The sequence below is a fragment of the Pseudorca crassidens genome, chromosome X (genome assembly GCF_039906515.1).
Source record: "Pseudorca crassidens isolate mPseCra1 chromosome X, mPseCra1.hap1, whole genome shotgun sequence".
Taxonomy (NCBI): Eukaryota; Metazoa; Chordata; class Mammalia; order Artiodactyla; family Delphinidae; genus Pseudorca; species Pseudorca crassidens.
In genome coordinates, this window is record NC_090317.1 from 71,991,848 (window position 1) to 72,018,400 (window position 26,553).

The following is a 26,553-nucleotide window of genomic DNA, read 5'->3' on the forward strand; positions in this document are numbered from 1 at the left end:
AAGCATTTTTTAAAAACACAATTACACCTAGCACTCTGCTCTATTCTGCTGAGAAAATTCCCACCTTTGATCAAGTACTGCTCTAATTCTCAAAGGTGAGTAGAAAATACCAAACACTTTATAAAATCTATGGTTTCAAAATTAAAGGAAAACACCATCAGCCTACTGTTAAGTATTTCAGTTAAGGATTCCACCTTATAGAATGGAAGGGGTTATGATCAAGACAGGACACAATGGGAGGGGGGCTTCTGGACTGGCTCACGAAGCTTCATTTCTCAACTTGGGTGGTAAACACCTTATGATAACTCATTAAGCCATAAATTTGATTCATGTAGTTTTCTGTATCTGTGTTTTACTTTACGACGAAAAGATTAAAATGAAAGACTCGCACCTTATCCAAGCAGAGGTTCCCATGCCTCTCAGCAATAGCCTTCCTGAAGCCATGAGAAAGAGGATATAGCATACTATGATGAGGATGCACAGAAGGCAACCTATTCTTCTCTAACTGGTCAGCCACAATGCTGACCAATTTCTTCATTCGCTCATCATAGTCTGTCCAATCACAGACAATCTAGAGGAGGCAAAAAGAAGTTATTATCCAGAAAACCTTACTCCAAGACTTAACATCCTATGTGTCTTTGGCCTAAAGTAATGTCAGATAACCCATTAAAAAACAGTGTCTCCAGCCAAGCTTGGATTAATATGGCACATACAATTAAAAAGTGATTACAACCCTGAAAGCCAATTACTGGCCCATTATTCTTTACCTGCAGGCAATGAGCCAAATTACAATAGGCGTCAGGAAAATCAGGTTTAAGCTTCAGAGCAGTGCGATAAGAAGCAATTGCTTCTGGAATATTCCCTGAATCCTGGAAATAAAGTGGGATGGTTAAATTTTTTCCTAAAATTAAAAACATTAGGTGCTAAGATGCATATATTGTAATAAAATATATATAAAAAATAGTACCTTGTGAATGGAAGCCAGATTGCTGTGGGCATCCGCAAATGCAGGGTTAATCTGAATAGCACGAGTATAACACTGCAAGGCTCCCTGAACATCCTGCATCTCCTTTAGAGTGTTTCCCATATTAGAGTAGGCATCAGCAAAGGTAGGACTGATTCTAAAGGAGAGGACAAAGATTTTATTTCTCTAGTACAAAAACCTTTAACCCCCTGTAATATTAATTTAGTCTGCTATTATTAAAAGTCCCACATACCAAATGTGCCAAATGCCAAACATTTTAAAACTTAGAAGAAAAAAATAAGGCTGTGAGTCTCTTACCGAATAGCCTCCTTATAATGCATCAGAGCTTCCTGCAGTTTTCCCTGCTGCTGCAATACACTTGCTAAATTTGAATGGGCAGCAGCAAACTCTGGGAAGACCTATAAAGATTCAAGATGATAACTGAGGTTTAAAAAAAAAAATAACTGCTAAAACAGCAGTAATAACTTACCACAACAAGAACTTCGCTCAAGCACCTTTATATCCCTACACTTCTCTCCACCTTCTCCAAGTCTACTCATTCTTCAAAGCCAAGTAGTTCAAATTCTACCTCTTCCTTTCTTTTATACCTCTCCGTGTTTCAAAACATAATGAGGTAGACCTCTCCTCATCTTAGTTTATGCTGGTAACTCTAGCATCTCTCTTCAAAACTCCTACCACACCTACCAACCAACATTACAGCCATCAGGTACTGAAATTATATATTTACTGGTAACTCTTCTTGAACTCTAGCTTACTGTTTAAATTTTTTTGTGCCAATCTTATCTACCCATAAAATAACAAACTCAATGTTAAGGATTTTCTTGAATGTCACACAGGACCTCACTCATACCTTAGGTACTCAATTACTGGTTCAACGAATGATTTGCCCACTATCTACTTTTACAAAAGAGGTGGATGACATGGCAAACTTAACTGCCTTCCCTCTACTATCACACAGACAAAATACCCAGGCACACCACCCTCAACATACTTCTAATGCTTTACGATACAAGCGAACTGCCTCTTCAATGTTTCCCTGTTCTCGTTTGATATTGGCTAGGTTATTCAGAGAGTCTGCATGGGTGGGACACAGCCGGAGAGCTGTATTGTAACAATCTTCTGCTTCGGCAACCTAAAAAACAAAACAAACTATTCAAAAACCTATACAGAGGAATCACAGAGTCGCCACTGATATTATTCTAACAATTGCTTAGTTAAGCCTAATGGCTGGTAATATTCCAGAAAACAGGTATTTTTGCTATTCTTCCTCTCATCTATAATTCCAAAATTAAACAATTTACCACCTCAATATTTAATGACAATATGTACAAAAATGACTTTTTTTTAATGCCATCAGGTAACAAAGAAAGAGACTGAATAAAAATCCTTACACTGCCCTTCTCTTTGAGAGCGTTGGCTAGGTTGCAGTAAGCATCAGGGAAATGTGGTTGCAATTCAATAGCTCGCCTGTAGGTGTCTATTGCCAGATCTATCAGGCCTTGCTCATAGTATACACAAGCCAGGTTGCCATGTACCACTGCATGATTTGGGCTCAAGCTTAGGGCACGAAGGTAAGCTGCCACAGCTCTATAAACAGAAACACACACACACACAATGCAACTAACTTTTAATGGATGCTTTGTTACAATTATTTCATTCTATCAAAGTATATCAATTATAACTAGTTACAATTAATTCATGCCATACTATACTTAACCTCAAAAATCAAAGTTGCACCTTTATAAAATGTATTTTTACACTGAAAAATTTTCTATACCCCCATGAGAAACAGACTTTCCTTTGACAACAGCAACAACAAGTTAAAAGTCAGGATTTACTTAGCTTTCTGAATCAGACAGAAGGAATAATTTAGTCTAAAAGATAACCATTTCAATAGTTTTACAATAAAGGAAATTTCAACTAAACTCCTAGTGAGAAGGATAATGGCTTCGTGAAAAGCCAACAATGAAGTCAGGCAACAATAAACCTATAATAAAAGGTAATACAGCAGACCTGAGCCGGGAAAGTAACAAAAGGAAAGTGTATTTCAATGACCCACTGTGATAATTTCAGTCCAAACTCTCAAGTGTTGATACAACAAAAACTCCAAATAGAACATTCCCTCACCTGTCAAAAATCCGTGCCTCTTTCAAGACATTTCCTAAATTGATATAAGCATCCAGAAAATTGGGGTCAAGGGTGACAGCCTAAAAATTGCAAGACAGTTACTTAGAGCAAGTTAGGATTTCAGATTAACTTCCCAATTACAAGTTTTTAGTCTGAGATAATTTTAGACCTCCAATTACATTTTCTAGTATAATTAAATCTTATTTCTTTCATTTTTAAAACCCAATTATTTTAGTACCCACTCATTATTCACAAATCTCAATGTTACCAAAATAACTTCCCATGTAATGTAAGAGCAAAATGTGTCCTGAAGGGAAAAATTTTAAATTGGGTCTGCTCCAATTTTATTGAGCTGAACACTTCTCATGGTTGGCCCCATTTTATTCTCAATTAATCAGCCTAGCTCTTCTAAAAAAATAATGGCAGGAAGAAGCAGCAAGCTCTAACTGAATAAGGAAATATATACCTCAGTAACTACAACTGTATACTCAGACCTTAGTAAGATATGTAATTAGAGCTGTATACTCAGTAAGATACATTACTTCAAGGGGATACTAACCATTAAATGGTTCATTCAGATAGTTCTGAAGCTGTCTTAAAATATGACCAGATATATCTACAGCAGTAATTCTCAACACTGGCAGTATATTAGAATTCACCTCCTAAATGGAGCCTGGGTTCCATCACAGGCCAGTTAAATCAGACCCTCTGAAAACGGGGCCAGGATATCCATATCTTTTACTAGCTCCTCATGTGCAACCAAGGAGAACCACAGAGCAAGAGAGTAGGTACTCCTATAGTGTAATGAATGGAAACCTGAACTGAAATACTGAAAGGTAAAGGTAATGAGTAACTGTGAATATATTTAAGACTCATTAAGAACATTCCTCTTCACTTAGATGGCAACTCTGTTGCACTTAACTTACTTAGATTGTCTATAGTAATAGATGTCCACCCCCAAATTTTTTTATTATGGAAAATTTCAAATATATACCAAAGCAGAGGAGTATAACCTCCAAGTCTCCATTACCCAGTTTCAACAATTAAAAAATCATATTCAATTTTATTTAATCTATATTCCAACCTAACTCGCCCTCTTCCCAGATCATTCTGAAGCTAATCCCAGACATATCAGTTCATTTGAAAATTTTTAGGGACAATACAGGAATACTTTTTCCTCCTAACATAACTACAATACCAATATCACACCTAAAAAAGAGACAGCAATTCCTTAGTATCATATATCCATTCAGTGGTCCAATTTCTGATTAACTTTGATTGAGGATCCAAATAAGACCCATACAATTAACATGTCTTTGTGAGTTTCTTTAAATCTTTTAAATTAAAAGTTTAATTTAAATCTTCATTTTTATTCCTGTAATTTGTTGAAGAAATCAGATCACTGTCCTATACAGCTTCCCATAGTTTGAATTTGCTGACTGCACCCCTATGGTGTCCTTTAATGTGCTTATTATGTTTCCCTGTCCCATGTATTTCCTGTAAATTGGTAGAACTACAAGCATAATCAGATTTGGGTTCTTTGCTCTTTTTGCAAGGCTACTTCACTGGTGGAAGTACTTACTTCTATCACAAGGTACAAAATGTCTGGTTGTGTCTCTTTTTTTTTGCCACGGATAAATGCCTAAATTTATTATTGGTTATACTCTGATTCTATCATTCCTACTTCATTTATTAGCTGGAACACTTGTATAAAGAGAAACTTCTCCCATCAACTACTGGGTTACCCTGATGTCCAGTTCATACAGGAGAGAGAGGACAACTGTTTAACCAGTTCTCAAAATGAGTTGCTCCTTATCTTCCAAAGATGACCCATGAATTTCTTCTTAGTATAATTATACTCATGAACTTAAATGTATTTGATAAGTTCCAATATATTTCAGTTATTATTCCCATTGATGCTCAACTCCCATCTTTAGCCAGTAGGAGCCTCTTCCAGTTGCCTCCTGAGTCCTTTTGACATAAATATATCAAAACTTCCTTGCTTTCTGGCACAACAAGGCACTCCAGATTATCTTTGTACATTTCCTGCCCCAGATCTGGAATCAGTCTTTTCACCAAGAAACTCTGCTTCTTTACAGTAAAGCTGCCCGTTTAAAAAAAGAATTTTTAATTACTAAAGTACATTTTCAATGCTAAACTGGAAACTGCCATATACCATCCAGCAAATGCTGCAATACTGTCAGAGAAACAAAGATATTATGTGACTGATTAAGTAAAGGCCTATTATTTAGTTCTAGTAGAAACACCCTGCATACATAAGCACTTCAAAAATACCAATTATTAATTTAACGACTAACCTTTTCAAAGTGATGAATTGCAAGCCAAATCTCCCCTTGTGCATTGAAAACACAGCCAAGATTACTCCAAGCTACTGCAAAGTTCGGTTGCGTCTCAATTGCTTTCAAATAACATGCCTTAGGAGGGGTTAATGAAAGAAGAAGATGGGAGGGGAAGGAGGTAAAGGGAAAGGGGAAAATTTATAAAGGGGAAAAAAAAAGATTGGGGGGAGGGGGGAAGAAGGTGATATCATTATTCCTTCTCTGACCAGCCAAAAGTGACCCTGCAGCATAGGCTCGCTTGCGCCAAAACTAATGCGCTGCCACAGCTGGCTGCTCCTGCGCCTGCGCCACCAGAACCCAGGTGCAAACCACCATGTTCAGTTCTGCCAACCAATGACCAACCCTTACACTGGGACTTAACCGGGAAGTCAGTTGCCTTAAGACTCTATGCTGGACTTCTCTTATCTGAACACCTAAGGGCTCTTGCTCTTGTTTTCAAGTGTTATCTGGAAGGTGCCACTTAAGGCTAAGTTCCTCCCCCACCCAAGTTTCCCAAAGTCTGTTCTACGATGTGTTAATAGTTATCACTGGAAAAAAAGATTTCACGATCAAATAAATTAGGAAAACAGAAAACAGGTTTCTTGACTACAGGACTTCCCTAAGCCTTTAATAGTATATACACGGTTCCCTGAACTTAGTTGACCATGGACCTCTTCTTTCATTGGACATTTTATGAGAATACCTATAAAACACATTTGGGAAATGCTGCTCTAAATAAACAATAATGTTCCTCACTAACATCAAAACTATGCTACTAAGGAGGAAAATGTTTTTCTGACAAGCCAGATATCATAAGGCCAGGCTATAAGTCACATCCTCACAATGCCCGTCTCCCAAGGAGGACTGAAGCTGAAACCTCATATGACAGGACTGCACCTAGGTTGAGGTCCCTGTAATGCGAGCGCAAACATCGCTTGCGCAACCTAACAGCATCGCACTGCGCAATCGCTGCGAACTGCTGCGCTACATAGAACACCCCTAGACGCAGCAAACGGCCAACCAGATCCATTAATCTACTAGACAGGCCCATAGAGAATATTTGTTTAATGAGATTAGTTGGACTCGAGGTATGTTAAAACCCAATTTTATCCAAAAAGGCTACAAAATAGGACTGAGGGAGCCAGTCAATCAGATTACTCATCTAGTCAACCGTTCACAGGGGCTCATTCGCACGCATTGCGCATTAACGCTGCGCAGCCTTTGCGCTACTGCAGGGTCACAGCGCATCATCAGAAGAGCAGAATGCTGCAATCCAAACAAAGAAGAAAAAAGGAAAAAATGAACAACAAGAAGAGTTAGAAGCTTTTACTAGTAAATTATCTCTAATAATTTTTAATATCAATTAACTTTTACTTATCTTTGACAGAATTGTGGCTATAGTATAAAACATTCTCTTACATAACTTGCTTGTAAATAAAATTATTTTAAGCTGTTTCTGAAGCCACAAGACAGAAGATTCAGGCATGGAGGCAAATTGTTTTGCTGTGGCAGTTACAAACCCGTTACCATATTTCTCATCATGTGACTTTTCGGTGCGTTCCTTGCTGGAAGAGGAGGAGGTGTGTGTCTGCCCTAGATCCAGGCCTCGAGCTCCCTTCAGCGAGGCACCTTACGCATGGAATAGGAGGTTTCACCCACCTGAAACCTTCTAAATACAATATCAATGGTGAAAAACCAAAAACAAGAGAGAAAATAAAAACAAGATCATTAGTAAAAGTTCAACAAAGCAATTGAAATTCTTTGGATGTCTATTACATATGGGAATGAGGACAGTCTCAAGTCTGTAATATGGGAAACATGCAGAAGGGAGAGGGTTAATCAGGGCTATTGCATACAGCAGGGATTTTTGCTGGAAGAAAGGCTCTTCATTTTCTACAAAGACAACTTAATTTTGCTTCCATCTACTAGGAATATGCTGGCTTGAATTTTCAAATGCACTGATTACAAAAGAAATACATTGCATTTCACTCAAGAGTATTTTCTTGTTCACTAAGTTCTCACAAAAACAGAATAACATTTTTCAAACTAGGTGTCTCCAGAGCTCTGAAATAAAGAAGTCAGCAACCTAAGGCAGGCGCAATGTCTCAGCCTAAACCGATCTCTAAAGCTGCAGTGAAGTGCAATTCATGTTAGCTGTCCGCTTGGTGGGGTGACAATTAATAGAAGCTTATCAAATATTTGTTCTATAAATTACCAATTAGATTTATCAGCTAAGACTGAAATCAATTACAATCCATTAGCTGGAAACCTACATTAAGGTTAATCCAAAGTGTCAGTAGAATTTATGAGCTATGCACTTAAAACTAGTGCCTTTTAACATCAGATGGTGCTGAAAAGCCTTCTCCCTCCCTGGATGAAGCAGTCAAACAGACAGCTACGCTGCGCATACACTCCACGTATTAGCATGCGCGTGGGGCTCAGAGCAACAGGTGGGAGTTTCAGAAGCATTCTGGTTTCTCCCCACTCCTCACCCCTGCAGCGCGGTTGCGTAAGGTGGCTTGTAACAAGACAATTTCATTTATAAATTTAATTTAAAATTATACCAAAAGCTTTAATAACCCAACCTGGTGTTCAAATTCTTTATTTGGAAACACAGAATGCTAAAAGCCACCTTTCCACTTGGGCAAGTTTTCTTTCGATCAGTCCATTTCCCAAACAAACCAGCTTTGTCCTTCTGACTTTTTTTTTTTAAAGGAGGTGGGATGGGGAGGAATAAAAGAAGGAAGTAAGAAGAAAAGAAGGTAGACAACTAGGATTGGAAAAGAGGAAAAGGAACTTGGGGAAGGGAGTGAGGACAAGAAGGGGCAGGATGTTCCAATTATTAATTTGCAATCATTTAACAGCCTTTCTTCCACTGTAAAAAGGGTGAGGAAGATGAAGGGAGGAAGGTTAAATAAGAATTTTAAATGCCAGTATTACAGGGTAACATTTGGATGAAATTCTTCTCCACTTACAAGCCACAAAGGACTTAGAAGAGCAGCATTTTCAATGGCACCTGCATCATATAGGAGTCTTGAGCCAAATCACAGGCGCTCTGCTTGTCACCAGCAGGCAAGCCTCAGATTTGAAGGAATGTTATTTATTCCCACATAAGATCATGACGGAGCCCACTGTTATAAAGATGATCTAGCTCAGCAGAAAGGCTCCAAAATGTTCAGGTTCTTGCTTTACCCCCAGATTTAGAACAGATATGCCAAATCCTGGCCCTGCTCTAGTCTGAGGCGATTCATGCCATCAGTTTTCCTCAGTTTCATAGGACTGTTTTGTGAAGATAGCTCAATGAAGAGTTGAAGACTTGGCAAAAAGTACAAGTATCCATAACACTGATGTTTAAATGTGTTCTATCAAACACCTACCTTGGCTTCTTCCAAGCGACCCAGGGCTTTGAGCAGGTTCCCCAGGTCACTGCGAACACAGTACAAATCCTAGAAACCCAGAGATACTCTGTCATTAATTATACTCTGCTTTGTCAACCAAAGATATCTTGAAATTACTTTTACACATCTAGCTCCATCATTTTATTGTCAACTAGAGAGACTGCTTGACAATTTAAGAAGAGGAACACAATCCCCTCCATCCTCAATTCCAAATTCCAAAAAATTTTAAAAACTCATTTGATGATTAAATCTGACTTGAACTGGCATGAAGTTATTTACAGAATTTATTGATCCCACTTAATGTGAATATGCATACCTTCTGCTGCAGAAATATAAATGTGTTTTACTAGAAGGTGCGGCTCCAGACACACCTGGGAGTCATATATGGTATTATCATCTTTCTAAAATCCTAAAAACTCTGAATTTTATGATGCATTTGATCCCACCAGTTTCAGATAAAAGACTATGGGCCTTGCTATAGCTTCTCCTCTCCCCAAATGTTAGTCACGTTAAAAAAAAAAAAAGCATCAAATGTTTGTTCAACTATTTTGTTCAAGGTTATGAACCACTACTATATCGAGGGTCAAAAATTTTCCATAGTGGAAAAAAGGATTTAGCTGTGATTAGTTATTGGCAAACCTACCCCTAGGCTGTCAGACGTATAGTAGAAAACTTGACTTCATTTCACTATTAGACAAAAGGATTACCATCCAACCAAAGCTTTAATCCTGGCACCTGGCACTAGATTACTCATTAGTATTAACTGCCATTAGAGTTGAGTGGGCGAATAATGAAAAGCAGTCGACTCGGCTTTTTATTAGCAGCACAATTGTGTTGCTAGTCATCTGACTCACCAGTCCGTTCATCAGTATGAAAGACACATCAGAACAGTGAGCTTAAATTTTTATTTGTCCTTGGTTTGCCTTGTCAGTCAACAAGCAAAGACAATGGCAATAAGGAGTAAGCTTATCATTCCAAACTGTTCCACGTGTGGAAGAGCCTTACACTAAGTCCTAGAAAGTGAAATTTTGTCAACTGTGCCAAAGTATCATCATATATACTATTCTATGTGCAACTGTATTATGGTTTCCACAATCAGGTGATTACTGATAAACAGCTTTTGTGATTGTATATTATCATCCATCCAAGTGAACAAAAAGTCAGCCAGCAAAGAATAGGCTGCCACAGAACACCCTTGCGGTTGGCCATACTGAGTCAGTTCCATGAGCTACCTGATCTGTCTGTCCATGGAGCAATGACTAGTGTTTTGGGAGAAAGTGGTGGTCTCCTGTGACCTCAAGCATAAAAGGCTAATACTAATCCTCATAGGTATCATTAATCTTATTACAGACTTAGCATCCTCTAATGAGTCTAAGTATTTTTCAACCCTATTTATACTCTCAGAAGAAATGAATTCTATAATCTTGCTATCTACTTTGTATGATTTTTTTCCCCTAAACTTTAAGGGCTACCGTTATGTTTTGGCAGACCATGACTGAACAATCCAATCTGTTCAAACAAACTCCTTCTACTATATCTCATTATCGTGGTTATACATCTTTGGACTTTTACCAGTTCCTATGCCTTTTCTGAGCCATAATAATCAGAAGTCTTGCAATAATTCTCCAACAATGACCCTAATGGGTTATACATCTTAGCCAACTGTTGCATAATTTTACCCTCTAGTTTCTATAAACTCTTGGATGCATGCCATCCAAGTACTGACAGTGTATATATCTATATTTAGTTATATCATCTAGACCCATTACAGCATACTAAATCAAGTTAACACAATGCCCACAGTTAAAAATAGATTATCTTCAAGATCACTATAAAATAATCAATAAGGCAGTTTTAGAAAAAGGTAAAACATATCATATTAAATATAATAGTGAAATCCAATTCTCCCACTGGAAATCCAAACCTTCATGCATGAATAACTAATTTCCAGAAAATTCAAGGATACCACTATTCTCGCCGAAGTTCAAAACCTGAGACATCAGTTCTGCTTCAGTAGTCACATCTAAACAATATCTGCTAAGAGAATCACAATTCTCAAACCCGGCCCATGTACCCATTCCTAGGTTAATATCTTCTATGCAAACCTTTATTCAATTCAACAATATGCCTGGAACTGTAGGGAAATAAATTAATAGAATCCTCATCTTCAAAGGGCTTACAACCTATGTGGAAAGACAAAACACATACATACTAAATAGCCACATAGTGGTAAAGAAATGAACTCAAGGAAGAAATTTTAAGCCGGGCCTTAAAGGATGAGTATGGTTTTAACAGACAAAGGAGGCGGACATTGCAGACAAGGGAAAATAGTATGAATAAAGGTAAGGAGATGCAAATGAGTAAGAATCTGCTGTATAACAACCCTTCCTGAAATAGCATTTATTCCCGCCTTTCCTCCTAGAGTCCCCCCACCCCCACCCACAACATCTACATACACACACGAAATAAAATCAGGTTGATTAAAGCCTACAGTAGTTCTCAATTGCCTCTCAAATTAAATTCAAACTCCTCAGCCTCTATTCTTTCTCAATCTTCCAATTGACTCTCCTCTACTACGCTCACTTCTTGTTACTACTTGACTCACCACTTCAGCCAAGGAAGTCTACTTGCTATTTACCTTCCTACAGAATGCTTAGGTTATAAGCATCCACTCGAGAAAATCTTCTGATTAATACTCCCTAAGAATAATCATCTGAGGAGCTTACACCTTTTTTCCTTTATGGGTCAGGTCCTGTCTCATATTATAATCCACAGCTGCCCCCACAACACATCTCCCCAATTCCTAACAAAGCACTGTACACACAATAAGCACTCAAGTATTTAAATGTGACATTTGCACAGCAAACTTACAAAAAGCAGAGCAGAGAGGGACAGAAATACAGTTGACCCTCTGCATCTGCAGATGCAGAAACTGTGGACTCTGAGGGCCAACTGTACTACACCACTGTTTATAAGGGGCTTGAGCACCCACAGATTTTGGTATCCGTGGGGGGGGTCCTAGAACCAATTCCCCACAGATACCTAGGGATGACTGTATAAGGTTTTCTACAGTTTAGCTGTATGACTGAGACTCATTAACAGTAACAAATAACATGACAGTAACACGTGATGGTCAGGATGCCAGTAGCTCTCAGTGCTATGCATCCACAATCAAAACAGAAGCAATGGTTCAAAAACCTATAGACTCAGAAACAGAGTTCCTTAGAGCAACTCAGTATTATAGCCATCTTACAAAGAACATTTTATACATAATTCATAAAAGGGATTGCCAAGCATGGGCAACTCTAGTGAGTTATCATGTGAAAGATTACCAGCTGCAACAGCACCTTCAAATACAATGGACTAATATTTTAGTGAAATTATTAAATCACCCAATATTACAGAAGCCAATTCAGAATGTAAAAATATGAAACAGCTCTACTTCTTAAAAGTAATTTCTATAATCAAGTGACAGAATAACTTCTAAACTGACATACCATTAACTTAAAAAGACAAACACTATTGAAAACAGGTTGCCAAGACTACCACCTTAACATTTTACTTTTTCACTACTGCAAAACCAAACTAACCTGAGTTTCTTTAACTATTTTTCATAGAATGCCAACTACATCTGTGATTCAGGCCAGCAATGCACTGCCAACAAGAGCACAATCTAGGAACAGACTCAAGATTCTCTGTCAGTACTGAATTGACACAGGCATTTGACAGTAAGCTTAAATCTAGTTAAGACTAGATACCCTGAAATGAATTAAAACATGATCACTACGGTATATTTAGGTGAAATCAAGGCAGTAGGCACAGTCCCTTTTTCATTCTTACTGATAAAGACAGAGAAATACAGCAGCACCTTCCACTAGAAGAAACAGAACCAGATGGGAATGCACAGATGTTCAATGCCTTCAAGGGGTAGTCCCATGATTTATTTTAGTATTACCTTACTTCTTTGGTAGGGCACAATGATAAGCTTCCTCTTAACAGGTTAGATATTGAAAAGCATGGTTCTGTCTCCCACTTTAGCTTTCCCTTCTCATCATACTCCTACAGTTTGGTATACTGTCAGCAGCAATGACTGCTCTGTGATACATGTAGGCAACTGGAAACCTGAGCAAAGGGGATCAGAGTTCCAAGATGTTTGGGCCCACGGCTGTGTAAGAGGGCACAAGTGAATGTATATGTAATCAACAAGTGAAGGATGGAACCAACCTTAATTAATAAAGGGAAAGAATTTACTGTGACAATTAGGTACACAAGTGAGCCCTGAGCCTTGGCAAGAACAAGGTCCAAGCCCCAGTGGCAGCACATACAGGGTTCCCTAAAACTTTCTGTAACTAGCTAGATGGTACTGCAATAAAAATTACAAAAAGTCACTCAAATTTACATATATATGCATTGAGTATCTCCAAAAGGATACATAAGAAATTAGTTTCATCAGCTACCTCCAAGAAGGGTAGCTGGGAGACTTTTCACTGTATCCATACAAAAAGCAATAAATAAAATTTAACAATCAAAATTAATGGAAAAAATAACTGTTAATAGATATGATAAAAAGTGATTTCAGATCTTTGCATAAACTACTATATTAAGCTTCAGTTTCCCATCTGTAAAATAACGATAAGGGACAGCAGAATGGTTTTCAAACTGTGCTCAAGGGCTGCGTTGAGGGGTGGATGCCCTCTGGGTACCCAGATAAAAAGGGCTTCCTTTATTTCTTCTCTCTACAATGTTTGCTTTCAAGATATTCAGACTCAGGTTTTAACATCCACTTCACCATTACTAGCTGTTTGATCCCAAGAAAGTTAACATAACCCCCCTGAGTCTGTTTTTAAGTGGTAAAATTGGAACAGATACCATCTACTTTGAAGGATCACTGTGAGCATTAAGAAAGACCAACGTCTGATTGGCACAATGTCTGAGCACATAGTAGACTTTCAATAAATGGTAGCTATAATAGTTAATTATTAACCACTTCAAGGGTTGGTGCAAAGCTAAATGTTGACGACGTAGCTCAAAAACATATTCTTAAATTTTTTCTGGATTCCTATAATCTCCCTTTTATCACTTTCCTGTTATGTCTATCTTATTTCCCTAACTACATCAAAAGTTCTAAGGGCAAGTCTTACTTTTTCTGTGTACCTTTCAGAAACCCTAACACATGGTGAACTTAATGTCTGCCAACTGGGCCTCACTTGTTCCCAGGAAAACATCTGCAATTTAGACAAAAAAATTTTTAGAACTAATCAAAAGCCTGGTGTGCATACTATCACCTCTATTCTACCACTTCTAATTATGTAGAAAGAAAAGAGAATAGAATATTGAGGAAAAAAATTTGCAGCCTAGTTTTCATGTCACGGATCCATATATTGACATCTTAACTATTCTATATTACAGATTAACGCCCTTCTTCCACTATTCCTTGAAAATCAATTAACCGTTGCAAACATGTTATAGCAGAAATTATCCAAATTTAATCAAAAGAGCCCAAAGAAACAATGTCATGTGTTCTGTACTTTTACAGGCATTATAAAGATAGATGTAGAGTTTCTTGCAATAAGGATAATTTTTATACTCTCAAATAACTTGCTAGATAAAATAAATTTTTTTAAAATATAACACAGACCTGAGTCAAAGCAATTTCACCATTTTAAGTAGACAAAACATTGCCAAACTCTTGACTTTTTTCCATGCAAAAACCTATTTGTGTCTAAAGTATCAAACTGTTTCTTTCTAGGCTTTTGTAAAGGGAAAATAATAACAATTAAAATTATACTCACAGGATTGTACTGAAGAGCAGAGACGTAAGCTTGTACTGCCCCTTCCATGTCTCCTGCTGCTACCAAAGCGGCTGCCAGGTTAATATAACCATCGATGAAATCTGGTTTCAGACGCAATGCATGCCGATAATGCTCAATTGCTTCCTGCAACTGCCCTCTTTCCTTGTACACATTCCCCAAATTCGAATAGGCTTCTGCCAGAAGAGGGTTCTGTTTAATTGCCAGAGTACTAAAGTGGGCAGATCTGGAAAAGGGGGAAAGTATTCATGCATGGGTATGCATGTTACAGAAAGAAGGTATGGCCCATATGCAACTCAGTTTCTGAAGATCCTGTGTATTGCTCATTATATAATAATACATTATCTTTTAACTAGCGCATAGTAGGAAAAATTTTGGAAATCAAAGTTTTTCAGAAGTGGAGGCATTCCAGATTTCAAATTGGAACACTCTTTTTTCTTATGAGATAAAATTCTTAACTAGAGTCTCATTACCAAACTGCCTCATTGTAAACCATGATCGTTAAGATCAAGAATAAAAATGCTATGTGCGTAAGTCTCATTTTCCATTTCTTGAAAAGATTCAATTACGCACACCTTTAAATGTCTAAATAAGCCAAAATGACAATTTATTAAAAGGATAAGAACACAGATTCTTCCCTTTTGATTAATTCAATTGATTAGCTAAAAGTAGCACATCATAATGACTTGATGGCATCTGCAACTTGAACCACATATGCACCTCCTACCACAGCATATACACCATCACCTCTGAGCATTTCTGTCCCTCAAGCTGACAAATCTTACAAAGGTGAGAGTGGATGCTCAGATGTATACTAAGAATAATTACCTGAACAGAGTTTTAAAAAAGCAGCAGACGTAGGTGGAAAGAACTAGAAAAGGTCCCTAGTCATACTGATAATATAACCACAAAAGGAGGGAAGAAAAACTGGCAGCTGGGCATGTCACAAGTGGGCAAGAGAGCAGATGTGCGTTGGTGGCTCCAGGTGAAACCCAGTACTGGAAAAATTTCAAGTTCAAATATTTAAGTATCATTTTTCAAGCTTAGCACCCAGAGGCAGCAATCACCAGCATCACCCCCACATCTCCTACCTGTCCAGCCTTCGACACTGGAAGTGTATAGATGAAAGTAATAAAAGTACACCAGTATTGTCTGGCTCTTGTCTCCAGAGCTGCATGCAGTGTCTCTCAGCTGCCTCAAAATCTCCTGCCTGATATTCTCGATGTGCCAACTCAGCTAACCCTTGGAAGGAAAGCATACGTTTCGTTGGTTCTGGAGAATCATCAAAACATTTGAGGGAAGGGGGGGGGAAACAAAAAGTTAGAAATGCAAACAAAAAAATGTAAAAATATGGTATATTAAACTTAAAGATGAAAATGCTTGAAACTATGTAAAGCACTAGAGTGTTCTGCACGTTACTGATACCCCCAAGTTAATATCAAGTGCAGAACTGGCATCTTTAGAATTCGCCCATTAACTTTCTTTCCCAGACCAGACAGAAATATTTACTTAAAAAGGAGATTACATAATGACAAAAAATACTTTGTATCTTTAAATTACAAATCGTAAGTAGCATCTAAAGATTTACGAAACATTATTCCTCATACCTTAGGTAACACAGAAAAACAAAATATAAAACATGTGATTTGCAAGGTCACATAGATTTAATAATGTCAGAATAACCTGGGAAACTTAATACTTTGTCCCATGTTTTAGGTTGGATCTGTGGGGGGTGGGGTACTGGTAACTATCTCTTAATCTGGGTTGGGGGCACCATATGCGTAGTGAACTCAATTATATTGTTTTGTATATTTCACAACTTAATTTTTTAATTACTTTAAGGGCAACACTAGAAACAAGCATACGGGAAACAAAACTAAAAGTCAAGGTGCTATTTTTAAAACAGCTGGTAATCAAGATGAATTCATCTGTCAAGAGCCAAAATATTTAAAGGGATCATCAAACATTTTAAATAAAGACCCAAGGTTACATTGCTCCTCTACCATCCCAAACTCACATTGAGACCAAATTAGCTAAACCCCACCTACGCTGGTTTAACACTAGCATTTTCCAAAGACCTCGGATACTGACTAAAGGATTAAGACACTGCAAACAACCCTGTGTAAACCAAGCAGTTACCTACAACTGCAATGATTTTTTAAAATGGGAAAACACTAAAATATAAAACCATTCGATAAAGCGCAACAGAATAACAAATGAAAGCACTTTGCTGTGTGTTAGTGACTTCGTTCAGATACATAAAGATAAAGGGTATACATCTAAAGCCCAGAGAGGGAAAACAACAACAAGCTACCTAAGTATCAATTGTAAATACTTACTTAATAATACATTACTGGGAATTTGACCACACCACTTTAACTAGATAGCGTGGGAAACCTTGTACAAATTACTTAAATTCTACCAAGGTCAGAGTGACAAGCTCAAATTTGAGCCTTAGACCCTCAATCATTAGAGCTGGCAAGCAAACTGTATTCACAGGAACGCAAAGTAAATTTCCTAACAGAATGCACAGCTAGCTGACCACTAACATAAGAGCAGAGAGACCTGCATCCAACTCTGGGGGCGGTTATATCTATGAGAGAAACTAGAAAATCACATTTTAGACAAGTCTCTAGAACTTCCTAGCTCCTTATTTTAAGACATTATTAACGTTTCAAGGCCGCCTGCTATTTTAACGCTCGAAATGATAACTTCCTCAAATAAAATAACACGTAGAAAAGGGCAAGCTAGTACAGGAGAATCTAGGACAGAATCTTAAATCTTTAAAAATCCCTGAGAGGGAGGGGAACACAGACTAATAACTAATCCCACTACCTACAATCATGGCTAAGACAATTGAAGATTCACTTCTTAGTGCACAAATGTTCAAAAACAATAAAACCCTTGACACATCTCAACTGAGAAATCAACAAAAAAATAACCTCGTGGGAAACCTTAGAACCGCAGCCCAATCCCCCCTCCCTCCCGCCCCAAATAGCCTCAATATGGAAAGGCAGCTGAAGGACACTCCTATAATTTGGTTGTTTCCTTATTTTTAGTACCAAATACTCTCGACTAATTGTCTAAAAGGGCAACCGCCTTGCACTTGTGCAGCTACACTCCAGTTGCTTTACAAACTCTTCAAGCAGGGATGAAAACTTAAAAAAAATACACCCCCTATGAATAAAGAGATACCGGGCTAAAGAATGGGGATGGAAGACCCAGAGGCGGCGGCGGCGGAGGAATACAGGGAGAAAGTAACACAAAGCGAGAAACTGGCGGGCAGGATGGTCAACGCCAAAACCCCAGCACCAGGGTGGTTTCTCCCCAAGGGTAGGAAGTGGACCGCAGGGCTGGCAACCTCGCGAAGGAAAGGGTGTGGCTGCCTGCGGGAGGGGAGGGAGGAGGACAGGGTGGGAAATCCAGGCTGGGGGCAGCGGGTGGAATTGAGCGATGGCAAAAGGAACCCCTGGAAATTTCCAATCGAAACCGGGGCCACTCAACCGAAGACACAGCAGAAAGGCGCTGCCCGGGGGGTGCTGCTTCAAAATCCTCTCGTCGAGGTTACTCGAAGCACACCCAGGAGCTTGTGCCCGTCCTTGGGGTGATACAAAGTGAGGATACGATTACCTCGGAGCGGCACCCGCTCCCTCGATTGACAGAGGACCACCAAATCGGGCTAAGGGGAGCAGGGTGGAGGAGGACGTGGAGGGGGAAGAGGAGGGGGCGGTGAGCTGAATTAGGAGAGAATACGGCGGGGAAGGCAAGTGAAAGGCAGCGAGAAGGACAGGGATTCCAATGCAGTCCATTCCAAGACATCCTAAGCGCGCACGTGTGGAAGAAGCGTCCCGAGAGAGTAGAAGGCTAGAAAATGCACAGGATTACAAAGCAAGAAAGGAAGCAAAAAACAAGCAAGCGAGAGGAAATGTTTAAGGAACGGACGACAGCAGAAACCGCGATCGGATGCCGGTAGACGACAAAAAGCTCAGCGATGCCACTGATGTAATGGGGATGGCTAGAGGGAAGGGAGTGATGAGAGGCAAAGGACGGCGCGAGACCCCAAGGGGGCGTCTGCCAAGGTAGAACAGACACCAGTACCTGTGCTGTCGGCCACGTTGCCCACGGAAGACGCCATCTGGAGCTTCTGGAGGGAGTGCGAAAAGGGGGTAACTGAGTCCCGCTGCCGCCACTACTGGCAAGAATGTTTCTAGAGGTAGCAAATACGAGGGCAGCAGCCGTACCACTGCTTTGGCAGGCTTAAGCGGCGGCAACAGTACAGGCACCGAACCTTACGAACTCTGGTTGGCCATCTACCTCTCACGGTCTTGAAATGGCGGCGACGGCTCCTCGGCCGAGACAACACGGACCGGAACTACTTTCTGTTACAATCAAGTACCAGCGCGGAAGTAGCGCGGTAACCACTTATGTGATCAAAATGACTATAATCAAAGTCACTCTTTCCTATGTAGCCTTCCGCACAGGGCCCATTGCGACAAACACGATTTGTGTCGAGAGCGCATGCGAGCAACCCTGTCAACCCGACTCGCGGCTAGGGCACTGTCTGGGGCAGGACCGTCCAAGTTTTCTACTAGCGAAGCGGAAGATGAAAAAGAAACATACACATGATGGCTACATTTTTGGCAGAGTGGTAAAGTATAGTCCACTACCCAGCCAAGAACGTAGATTTTAATAGAAATACCAAAGGCATCTACAAAAGTTTCATCAACTTTATTCGTACAAAAAGGGATAGTTACAAGGTTGATGAATCAATTCTGAGCAAGTAAATTTAAATGGTTACATTTCAAAGGCTGGAATTCAAAACGATGGCAGAGAGGGTTCCAATTAGAACACGTCTTAATTCTGATTCCAGCCATTGATTTAAGCACTTTGATGAAAAAGATTGAGAGTTTCACAGGGCCAAGTGAACCCAAGCATCTCAGATTTGGGCCATATAGCCCGAAATTTCCAAATCCTTTTGGTGTTCAGGATAGTTTTGCCCACAGTATTATGGCAAATGCTTCATAACTCGGGGACATGCTGAGAGTTTGCACTCCAAAGGCAGCAGCCATAAAAATGTTAAAGACGATTCATATTCCTCAAAATCCATGACTCTTCTGAGTTGTGACTTCATTTCCACCACGTAGCTCTGCAGAACGGTACAATCAGTGATATGTAACTCAAGGCAGCTCAACAATGATAAATGGATTCATTTGCCATCTACCTAAACCACACGTCGAGATTGAAACTAAATTGCCTCCACTTATTGAACAAATCAGTTCTTTATGATCTCCTGCAGTTTCAAGTCCACTGTTCGGACATTTTGTCACATTGGTATTAATTTGTATCTCATCTCTTGTTCCAGGAAGGATTTAAGGTAGCTTGCCACATCAGCAAGAAATTATAAACCAATGGAGGCAACAAGTTGTGTCTCTCGGAGCCTTCTTTTTTCCAAGAAAAAAAAAAAAGTCCTTGATCTAAGAAAGCAAGTCGGTGAATTTCTTCAAAATGTTTCTACTACCTAGCCAACTGCCTACACACACACACACCCTTAAGTCCTCAAATTTTGCTTCAATTTCTTTGAGACAGCTCACATACTGTTAATTATGGATATGGGCACAGAGGAAATTTGTAATATTGATCATTTCTTCTATCACATCCATAATTACGAGTCAGATGCAGTGAAAAAGACGAAGTTCACTACACAAACTCTCCTGGAAGTTGGGCACCAACCTCTTCTCTTAATTTGATTTAACTGGTAAAACCTTTTTCTCCCCGCTCCCCCCCTTCCCCGGCAGAAGTGCTCCATCTGTGGTGAATAAAATCAGCTTTTCAACTTTTAGAACGGACTTCTCAGATTCCACTGGCAGATGTTTAGGCCTTACTGATTAGTGGGTGCTAGCTAATTAAGTAAAACTCTTCTTCTTGTTAAATGCCAGATTATGTTCCCAGCCAGGCAGGCTATTTGGCCCATCCATACTTGTGGTCTAAGTTTCCTTATCCTGAGAGGAGTCAAAGGACGCTGCTGTGGAAAGCTGGGTGGTGGGGCTTACAGTGATTCAATAAGGAAAAACTCCTGTTGGAGTCTCAAGAACCCCCTCCAGGTACCTTCCAGCAGTAGCACCTGGAGGGTTTAGTTGGAAGGACTTATCAGATAAATGCATCTTCTTTGGCCAATCAAGTAACATTTACTAGAGTGCAAGGCACTGTGGGAGACACAAAAATCAGCAAGACAAGGTCTTTGCCCTCAAGGAAATTGAAGCCCAGTTAGGTAGACACAAAAAGCCGCTAGAGCATAAAACAGAAGAGTATTATTAAGGTGATAAAATACATCACTGTCTATAAATATCTGAGGAGGGAACAGTCACTTCAGGCTGGAGGAGGGTGACCAAGAAGGCCTGACCTGGGCATTGATGGAGGTGCTTTTGTGTGTTCTCTTTCACACTGATTTCTGTTTGTTTGTTTTTCTCCCTTTTGTGGGCAATTGTAAATTCAGAATCACCTAAAATAAACCAGCCGCTTCTTCCACCGCAATCCCAAACTTTGCCACCGTAATCATACCGCTAATGGTGTATTCGTTTTCTGTTACTGTCTCGCAAATTGCCCACCAATTTAGCGGCTTGAAACAACGCACACTTCAGAGCAGTCGCGCCAGCGCTCGGCGAGAGAGCCGGAGACACGCTCTGGCCGCCGCCGCCGCCGCCGCCGCCGCCGCCGCCGCGCAGTTGCCGCTGGAAAATGGCTCCAAAGGTTCAGTGAAGCTGGAAAAATACCTAGATGTAGCGCCACAGGCTCTCCAGATGTTTGGGGATAATATTCCAGAGAGAGATCGACCCCCACCCCCCGGAGTAGCTAACCACTCATAACGAAGAAAATTCGTTTTAAAACCTTCCGGAAATCTTTGAGCCCGAATAAAAGTAAAGAAACTGATTTCATGGTAGCACAGCAACCATCACTAGCCAGTGAGTTTGGAAAAAATGATTCCTTATTTGGTAGCTGCTATGGTAAAGACATGGCCAGCTGTGATATCAACAGGGAAGATGAAAAAGGTAGAACAAAATAGATCAAAGACTGAAAGCCTAATGGGTACATTAAAAAGGCGGCTTTCTGCAGAACAAAAGCAGAAAAGCAAGGGGAGCACACCCTCTGGGAGCTCTGCCAGATGAGGATACGTTTTCCTCTCCTCAGCACCAATAGTCTTTAAAGATGCGAGAGCTCAAAAGACCAATAAGGTCCACTTTCCTCGTCAATCATCACTATAGTCCTACCCCTTAGTCTCTTGACCTACAAACTCTGAGGAGCAGTGTATCAAAATGGAGGAAGTGAGATTCAAAGCCCTGGTTCATTCTTCCAATCCAAATCCAACACGTAAGGATGTCTGAAAAGATTTTCAGTCTTCAGCCTGAAACTGTGTGCCGAGAACAAAATAATTCATTAAAGAGTTCAGAATCTCAGAATGGAGATTTGCGTCCTCACCACAATGAACACGTGCCTGTAGTTATTGGACTTACCCGTCAAGACTGCGTTTGGTATTCTGTGCCTAGAAATGAGGGGGATGTATGCTTTGGAAGCATTGCCTATTGTCTGGACAGTTTTTCCATGGAAGTTTCTGCAGTTGCTTCTCAAGCGGGAGAGAACTCTTTCTCCAAAAATGAAAACCAGGACCTAGTCGTTGCCCCAGAGATCTTTGTGGACAAGTCTGTATATGGCTTGTTCATTGGCACCTCAGGTGTCACACTGCAAAGCCCAAGAGTGAGTCATGATGATGTCCCTCCACACTCACCACTGCCACCTCCAATGCAGAAAAATCAAATCCAAAGGAACGTCGGTGGACTTACCAGCACAGATGTCCATGTGTCTGAAAGTATACGTGCTATCATTTGAATTTTGATCCTGACTCTGCTCCTGTGGTTGCAAGAGTTTCTTTCTTTTTTTTAGTTTATTCATTTTTTAAATTTATTTATTTTTGGCTCCATTGGGTCTTCGTTGCTGCGTGCAGGCTTTCTCTAGTTGCAGCGAGCAGGGGCTACTGTTTGTTGTGGTGCACGGCCTTCTCATTGCAGTGGCTTCTCTTGCTGCGGAGCACCGGCTCTAGGCGCATGGGCCTCAGCAGTTGTGGCTCACGGGTCAGTAGTTGTGGCTCGTGGGCTCTAGCTCTAGAGTGCAGGCTCAGTAGTTGTGGCACATGGGCCTAGTTGTTCCATGGCATGTGGGATCTTCCTGGACCAGGGCTCAAACCCATGTCCCCTGCATTGGCAGGTGGATTCTCAGCCACTGCGCCACCAGGGAAGCCCAAGAGTTTGTGACTCAGTGGAAAGTAGTGGTCTTATGGTTGTGACAAGCTTTGCAGAGAAGCTGAGAAAACTTGTGAAATAAGGATAGTGCTGGGGACAAATCACATGCTGGGAGACAGAAGGAAATCTAGCAAATGTGCCAGATGGTTCTTTTCTTGCTCCGGCTAGTTCTGATGACTGTTATCTTTTAAGCTCCAGCTTTTGCTTCCATGGTAAACACTTCACACTAGAATTGAGCACTCAAATGTTAGGTTTTGCTTTTATGAACAACCAGATGTGGATGGACAATTTGCTGATCTAATTAAACATTCAACCAGGGACTCTGGAAATGGAGCTTTTTGTTATTCAAGGTCTCGGTTGCCTGGATATGCAATTTACCCTGTCAGACTCACCAACCAAGTATCACGATTCCTGCGGGTGCTATTTGTTATATGTCAGTATATCAGAATAGACTTATTTCAAAAACTGCCTTTGCCAAACAAAATGAAGAATTATTGACAGGAGAAGCATTACTGAAAGATTAGGAGAACCCTGCATCCTGCACTTTGGGTTCCAGAAAAAGAGATTGAAATATAATTGACAAACTTTCATTACTATCAAAATCTTTGGCTGCCATAACTGTTAAAGATTTAGGTGAAAAGAGTAATCAATTTGTTTAGGGGTGGGGCAGTATTGCCAACGTGTCTTGAGTTTATTTTTGGTTCTTTAAAAAGGAAAGTCTTGGGCTTCCCTGGTGGCGCAGTGGTTGAGAGTCCGCCTGCCGATGCAGGGGACACGGGTTCGTGCCCCGGTCAGGGAAGATCCCACATGCTGCGGAGCGGCTAGGCCCGCGTGAGCCATGGCCGCTGAGCCTGCGCGTCCGGAGCCTGTGCTCCGCAACGGGAGAGGCCACAACAGTGAGAGGCCCGCGTACCTCAAAAAAACATGCAGAATTTATATATACACTAAAAGTGATTTTTAATCTCATACTTTAGAAAGATTTAGAATTATGAATTGACATAGCTTGGGTAATAGAATGCAGATCTGCAGTATATCTTTTTTGTTGTTGTTATTTCAAGAGAGTGATATTTTAATAATCAAATAGTACATACAAAGAAGTTAAGATTTGTGATATCACACTAATTAGATATTATTATTAAAAATTTATATCATATGTAAAGCATTCTTAAAATAGCTAAGTTGACTTTTGCTATGATATTAGAAATGGAAATATATATAAATAAAACATGTATATGTAAAACATATTAGGAATTCTGTAAAATTAGTACCTGGTGGTATATAATAGGGCATCATGGAATGAGAAGAAAACAAACTTTTTTTTTATTTAGCATGATTAAACAAAGTGGAAATGTAACTGAAGTATACAAGCTCATTGACCTATTTTAAGAGTAATTTTATTTCTTGGGCTTTTTTTTTGTATTTGCCTCAGTTATTTGGAGACATAGAGGTAAGCCAAATCACTATCTGGGTATATACCTAGATCCAGGTGAGTATAGGAGTGAAATAATGGTGTGAATTGTGTCACATTTCTATTGTAATTATGTATGCCTAAAAAGAGATGGGGACTTTTATTAGAAATTTTTTTTATCTCCTAACAAGAAAAGTGTAATTTAAAAAATTTTTAATACAAATGTATTTGCGTTCATTTCTGAAAGTAAAGGAAGGTTATACAAAGACAAACCACATGCATACAAACATTTTTTTTTGACGGTAATTAAGTTAAAAAACACAATAAGGGCTTCCCTGGTGGCGCAGTGGTTGAGAGTCCGCCTGCCGATGCAGGGGACACGGGTTCGTGCCCCGGTCCGGGAAGATCCCACATGCCGCGGAGCGGCTGGGCCCGTGAGCCATGGCCGCTGAGCCTGCGCGTCCGGAGCCTGTGCTCTGAAACGGGAGAGGCCACAACAGTGAGAGGCCCGCGTACCGCAAAAAACGAACAAACAAAAAAACACAATAAAATAGCACAAAATGAACTGAGCTCCTATATATTTTTAAGAGGCATGTAAATCACACAGGATCTTGTGGTGGTTATCAATAAGCTACACTCTATGAAATATTTGTCCTATATTACCACATACACTCCATTTTACCCTGCATCCTAATGCTGCTAAAATATAGTAGAAAGCAGCAGCATAGCACAGGGAGATCAGCTCGGTGCTCTGCGACGACCTAGAGGGGTGTATCTTTTACAACATTCTTTTCTAAATTATTTTTAAGGTTGTGCTAATTTTTTGGTTATGAAAAGTTGAATTTTTCTGTTGCCTTCATTTTCATCTAGTGGTTTGTATATTTTGTAAAAATGGCCTTAGAGGCCAGACACTATAAAACTCTTAGAGGAAAACATCGGCAGAACACTCTATGACATAAATCACAAGCAAGATCCTTTTTGACCCACCTCCTAGAGAAATGGAAATAAAAACAAAAATAAACAAATGGGACCTAATGAAACTTAAAAACTTTTGCACACCAAAGGAAGCCATAAACAAGACGAAAAGACAACCCTCGGAATGGGAGATAATATTTGCGAATGAAGCAACTGACAAAGGATTAATCTCCAAAATTTACAAGCAGCTCATGCAGCTCAATATCAAAAAAACAAACACCCCAATCCAAAAATGGGCAGAAGACCTAAATAGACATTTCTCCAAAGAAGATATACAGATTGCCAACAAACACATAAAAGAACGCTCAACATCACTAACTATTAGAGAAATGCAAATCAAAACTACAATGAGGTATCACCTCCCACCAGTCAGAATGGCCATCATCAAAAAATCTACAAACAATAAATGCTGGAGAGGGTGTGCAGAAAAGGGAACCCTCTTGCACTGTTGGTGGGAATGTAAATTGATACAGCCACTATGGAGAACAGTATGGAGGTTCCTTAAAAAACTAAAAATAGAACTACCATATGACCCAGCAATCCCACTCCTGGGCATATACCTTGAGAAAACCATAATTCAAAAAGGGTCATGTGCCTCAATGTTCACTGCAGCTCTATGTACAATAGCCAGGACATGGAAGCAACCTAAGTGTCCATCGACAGATGAATGGATAAAGAAGATGTGGCACATATATACAATGGAATATTACCCAGCCATAAAAAGAAACGAAACTGAGTTATTTGTAGTGAGGTGGATGGACCTACAGTCTGTCATACAGAGTGAAGTAAGTCAGAAAGAGAAAAACAAATACCGTATGCTAACACATATATATGGGATCTAAAAAAAAAAAAAGTGGTTCTGAAAAACCTAGGGGCAGGACAGGAATAAAGACGCAGACGTAGAGAATGGACTTGAGGACACAGAGAGGGGGAAGGGTAAGCTGGGACGAAGTGAGAGAGTGGCATGGACATATATACACTACCAAATGTAAAACAGATAGCTAGTGGGAAGCAGCCCCATAGCACAGGGGGAGATCAGCTCAGTGCTTTGTGACCACCTAGCGGGATGGGATAGGGAGGATGGGAGGGAGACGCAAGAGGGAGGGAATATGGGGATATATGTATATGTATAGCTGATTCACTTTGTTATACAGCAGAAACTAAAACACCATTGTAAAGCAATTATACTCCAATAAAGATGTTAAAAGAAAATGGCCTTA

At 39.9% G+C, this 26,553-nt stretch overlaps 1 protein-coding gene and 1 pseudogene across 4 annotated transcripts in view; one reads left to right on the forward strand and one right to left on the reverse strand.

Annotated features, from left to right (window-relative positions):
• OGT (O-linked N-acetylglucosamine (GlcNAc) transferase) overlaps positions 1-19,031 on the reverse strand; it is a 37,227-nt gene extending 18,196 nt beyond the window's left edge. For 3 of the 4 annotated variants that reach the window (XM_067723266.1, XM_067723268.1, XM_067723269.1), the window contains exons 1-12: positions 18,758-19,031; positions 15,751-15,931; positions 14,642-14,885; positions 8,829-8,897; positions 5,431-5,547; positions 3,113-3,192; positions 2,377-2,572; positions 1,977-2,117; positions 1,283-1,383; positions 968-1,121; positions 768-869; positions 392-571 (exon numbers count right to left, since the gene is read on the reverse strand). In XM_067723266.1, the coding sequence (XP_067579367.1) occupies positions 392-571; positions 768-869; positions 968-1,121; positions 1,283-1,383; positions 1,977-2,117; positions 2,377-2,572; positions 3,113-3,192; positions 5,431-5,547; positions 8,829-8,897; positions 14,642-14,885; positions 15,751-15,931; positions 18,758-18,794 (1,602 nt within the window). In that variant the 5' untranslated portion in view covers positions 18,795-19,031. The remainder of the gene's footprint in view (positions 1-391; positions 572-767; positions 870-967; positions 1,122-1,282; positions 1,384-1,976; positions 2,118-2,376; positions 2,573-3,112; positions 3,193-5,430; positions 5,548-8,828; positions 8,898-14,641; positions 14,886-15,750; positions 15,932-18,757) is intronic. The other variant, XM_067723267.1, reaches the window with a different exon arrangement.
• On the forward strand, positions 18,990-23,466 carry LOC137216655 (suppressor of cytokine signaling 6-like; annotated as a pseudogene).
• Positions 23,467-26,553: the final 3,087 nt, after the last annotated feature.